The sequence below is a fragment of the Lolium perenne genome, chromosome 1 (genome assembly GCF_019359855.2).
Source record: "Lolium perenne isolate Kyuss_39 chromosome 1, Kyuss_2.0, whole genome shotgun sequence".
NCBI lineage: Eukaryota > Viridiplantae > Streptophyta > Magnoliopsida > Poales > Poaceae > Lolium > Lolium perenne.
Genome location: NC_067244.2, coordinates 187,763,816 through 187,768,343, shown reverse-complemented (window position 1 = coordinate 187,768,343; position 4,528 = coordinate 187,763,816). Strand labels below are relative to the sequence as shown.

The following is a 4,528-nucleotide window of genomic DNA, read 5'->3' as shown; positions in this document are numbered from 1 at the left end:
GATGAAGAGGCCGAGGAGCAGGCCAAGGAAGAGGCTGAGGAGGAGGAGGAGGAAGAGGCTGAGGACGCGGCGTCCCGGGCGAATGCGAAGGCGAAGGCGCAACCGGCGAACACCTTCGACGACGAGGAGGACTCAACTTCCTCCGACACGTCGAAGGACACCGGCTCTTCGTAGGAGGTGATGAGCCGGAAGCGTCGCCGCTAGGACGATGAGGCGAGGCCATCTAGGAAGAAGAAATAGTTTAAGTTTGTTTTAAAGTATTTATATGTAATTTTTATGTTTGTTCGAAGTTTTATATGTAATTTGTCTATGTTGCACCACTTAGTTTGTTCAAAACTTTCGTTCGACGAGGATACTACCGTAGAATTATAAATTTCCCTCCTAAACGCACGCGTGCCGTATATCGGGAAGACGAGGATATTGCCGTAGAACCCAGGCCTTTGTCGTCGACAGCTCGGGGCCACCAGACGGTTCTCGCACTTTTCTCTCTTCCGGAGTTCCCGAACACTCCCCAGGACCCGGGGATGGCCTGGGTTCGCCGGACGGATGAAAGGCCTAATCCAGAAAAAAAAGGAGCCGGGGGCCCGACTGAACCGTTTTCATCCATCCGGATAAAAAAATGCGTCCTAGAACTCTTAGAGCATCTCTAACAGAGCCCGAAAAAACGCAAACTGAAAACGCCGAGTTCAGTGCACCGAAAACGCGAGTTATGTCGAAATTCGCAGTGGCGCAGAATAGAAACCGTATAATGAAACTGAAAAGAGGAATTCGAAATGGCACGGGTAAAATTTAGCGATGATCATAGTTCTAGATGACATAGTTGCTCCGATTGAGCATACATACGTACATAGTTCATGAAATTGAAAACGTAATTACTGGTACACCGGGCAAACGCAACCTAGCTAAGCAAAATGCGGCCTATATGACCTATGGCGCGCGGCGGTGCCGGTGCTGGCGGAGATGGTCGGCAGCGTGGAAGATCTTCACGCGTCGTCCTTGTCAAGCTCGACTATTTCGAGCTTGACGCGGCGGACGCAGGCTTCCCGGCGGGCCGCCTCTTACTCCCTGACCTGGCGGACGGTGTCGGCTTCCTCCCGGCGGAAGCGCTGCCGAGCCTCCGCGTCGCTGATCGCCTTCGCCTGAGCGAGGATGGCCTCCTCCTCATCGCTGCCGTGGACGTAGTCCCCGGCGGAGATGGTCGGCGAGCGCGCGGGGACGAGGTCGTCCTCCTCCTCGCTCTCCGCCACGGGCAGCCGCGGTACGCGGCTCGACTGGCCGGAGGAGGAGCCCTCGCCGGCGGGGCCGTAGCGAGCGAGCTTCCCTGGCGGCGTGAGCCCCCAGTTCGTCCACCGGCGAGCGCTCCTCTTCCGAGCGCCCTCGCTCTTGTTCCACTTCCGCCGCTCCGCGTCCGTGCGGAAGACAGGCGGATGCGGCGGTGAGTCGCCCGCCGCCCAAACCCACGGCACGGCCGCCGGATCCTCCATGGGAAGCCATCGCAGGGCGGCGGGCTACGGGTCAGTTGCTCGTGCTACGTGGATTGCTCGTCGGAGCTGGCGACTAGCGGCGGCGGCGGGAGACGAGCGGCGGAGGGGAGTAGGGTTTGCGACCCGAACTCCCCTCCGCGAACCCTTTTAATACGGGGCGTCCGCTCGATTTCTCGGGCCCTGAACTTCGTTTACGGGTCGGCCCATGTATTCGGGCGCTGATCTGCGCGTGTTTCGGTCCGAACCCGTAAATTCGCCGGAAAAGTTCAGTTCAGACGGGATTTACGGGCTATGTAGAGATGCTATTGGTCTGAGCAAACTGGTTCGGACCGGTAAAGATGCCCTCATCTGCACTACCATCTCCAACTCTCCCCTTTCCTCTATGTCTTTGCCGAGAGGAAAGTAAAGGGCTGGTAGTAAAGGGCACAGGCAGCTCCGTACTCCTGTGTTGGCACAAGAAGAGAGAGAGAGGAGGCTAGCTCAGCTAGGTCTAGACCCTATTCTGGAGGCTAGGGTAGCTAGAGTTGTTTCTTTTGCGTTTTCATATGCTCGGCGTCGGCGAGACGGGAGATTCTTCTTTAAAATGCGGAGGCGGAGAAAGGAGGGGTTGCCGTCCCTAGACTCGCAGCTCAGCTAGCCGCTACCCTGCCGGCCTGCTCTGAGTGAGTGTGAGCATCTGCTGTGTGTGCGTTCTTGCGCTTTCCTCGCTAGCTTTGGGGCTAGGTAGGTGCAGCAGCAGAAGCTAGAGCTAGGGGGGGAAGCTACTGCCCAGCAAGCAAGCGTGGCGTCCTCCGGGCGGCGCCTCCCATCGGTCTCCGCCGCCTACGCGGACTGGATCGCGGCAGCCGGCGGCGACGACCTCTCGCTTGGCTTCAATGCCGCGGCGGCGTCCGCTGCCGGGCTCTGGGGAGCGCCCGCGTCGCGCCAGTCCGCCGCCGCGCTCAACTACGGGATAGCGGCTGCCGGTGATGTCGGCATGGTCCTCGTCGCCCCCACTGCCTTCCACCATCACCACCACCATCAGCACCAGCAGCACCAAAGGGCTGCGGCTGCTGCGCCGGATGCCGGCGGCGGCGGTGACCACTCCGGGTTCGCGCTCCTGTCCGCGGGGCAGTGCGCCGCGCTCGACGACCAGGCCAAGGCCGGCAGCGCCATCCAGTTCTGGCAGGCGCACTCGCAGCCCACCACGCCGCCGCCGGCGGGGGCCGGAGCAAGCAAGAAGGCCGCGCCCGCGATCGACTACGGCGGGGGCGGCTCTTCCGGCTCCGGCGGGTCCACCACGTGCACCGACTGCGGCAACCAGGCGAAGAAGGACTGCCCGCACCAGCGGTGCCGCACCTGCTGCAAGAGCCGCGGCTACGACTGCACCACCCACGTCCGGAGCACCTGGATCCCCGCCGCTCGCCGCCGCGAGAAGCAGCAGCACCCCGGCGGCGATGGCAACGTGTCCCCTCCCGCCGCACCTGCCGCGGCGGCCTCCAAGAAGCTGCGGCTCCTCTCCTCACAGACCACCACAGCCACCCCGTCCACCTCCAACGGCACCTCCTCCAGCCAACAAGGTGATCGATCGACACAGCACACACATCTCAGCATGCATAATTCAACAAACATGGGCGCGCATTAATCTTTTCGTTCCGTGTGCAGACGCGCCGTTCAGGGACAGCCTGCCGCGGCAGCTGCGCGCGCCGGCGGTGTTCCGGTGCGTGCGGGTCACGTCCGTGGAGGACGGCGAGGACGAGTTCGCGTACCAGGCGGCGGTGTGCATCAACGGCCACCTCTTCAAGGGCTTCCTGTACGACCAGGGCGCCGACGAAGGCCGCGCCGGCAACGACGACCACGCCAGCGGCCACGCGCACGCGGCCGCCGTGCGCAGCATCTCCGACCTACACCTCGGCAGCGCCTCCGCGGTGCCGCCCGATATGTACAACACCGTCAGCGGCCCGCTAATTCTCGGCGGGCTGGGCTATGGTAACACCATCAACTGAAAAATTATCACTACTAGCTCTAGTAGTAGCCTGGTGCAATAATTGGCAGCCAACTCCTTTCTTTCATCTCATCACTAGTAGTGGTACTACTGCACTGTCTTCCATTTTGCTGCTGCCGCTGCTCTTGTCATGTTTCGCCTGTGTTACAGGTAGCTTCCAAGTCTTTGTTATTACAAGTTGGAAACAAAATGGAAAGAAAATCAGCTCTCAGTGTTTTTCGTGTTAACTTGCTGCACAACATATGAGTACCTGGGGTCCTTTTTCATGTCGTTGATCCTATTTTCCAGATGACACATAAAATGATTGATGAGTTGACAGTAAGAACCGACAGGTCTAAATATTTAGATTCATATAATTACAGAAAAAAGTATGGTAACACCTCATGCAACGAGAAATGAGTGTTTCTATGTCATTAAAAGATACTCACGCCCCTTTTCTATTGATTGATGTTGATGTGTTTCGGAAGCTTATGTTTGCATACATTTTTGGGACAGAGATTTGGTGCACATGAATATTACTAAGTTCTAAAAAAATTCAATAGTCTATAATGTATCTCAAAAACGTGCAAATTTTCAATTGGAAACAATGTATATAGTTTGGACTACACAAAAAATGACAAAATTGTAGATTAAAAAATATTTGAAACTGAGATTTTGCATGTTAGTGGGGTATATCATTTGCTACCTATTAGAATTTTGCTTCACAACTTTTACCTTGAAACCTGCAAATATAAATTTAAGAATTTTCTAATATGTGGAAAGCACTGGTGCTCCGGAGCCAAAATAATTGTCCGACATTTTTGTATAGTTTTTTTTTACTGAACATGCTTTTAGATTGCAATCATATAATCAACATGTTCTGTGGGGTACTCTTTGGAGTCACTTTACGCCATAGAGAAATATACTAGACGGTAGGACTATTGTTATTTTGACAGCTGAAATGTTTGACTCTTTGATGCTCTCCCCACGCCATGTATCTCTTCACTCACCCTCTTGCGTGCTCTGGCTTCCAAAGTGACAATCTTGTTTACCTTGTTTCAGCCACCACGTACTCGCCATT

The 4,528-nt window shown here is 56.0% G+C and overlaps 1 protein-coding gene across 1 annotated transcript; it reads left to right on the top strand.

Annotated features, from left to right (window-relative positions):
* Positions 1 to 2,056: 2,056 nt before the first annotated feature.
* LOC127316065 (protein LATERAL ROOT PRIMORDIUM 1) lies at positions 2,057 to 3,695 on the top strand. The gene is made up of 2 exons (XM_051346490.2): positions 2,057 to 3,043; positions 3,129 to 3,695. The coding sequence occupies exons 1-2, from the start codon at positions 2,461 to 2,463 to the stop codon at positions 3,467 to 3,469; spliced, it is 924 nt and encodes a 307-aa protein (XP_051202450.1). The 5' UTR covers positions 2,057 to 2,460; the 3' UTR covers positions 3,470 to 3,695.
* The last annotated feature ends 833 nt before the right edge of the window (positions 3,696 to 4,528 follow it).

Coding starts and splice junctions, on each gene's coding strand:
- LOC127316065 (XM_051346490.2), top strand. CDS start 2,461: ATGGTCCTCGTCGCCCCCACTGCCTTCCACCATCACCACCACCATCAG. Junction 3,044..3,128: donor CACCTCCTCCAGCCAACAAG/GTGATCGATCGA, acceptor TTCCGTGTGCAG/ACGCGCCGTTCAGGGACAGC.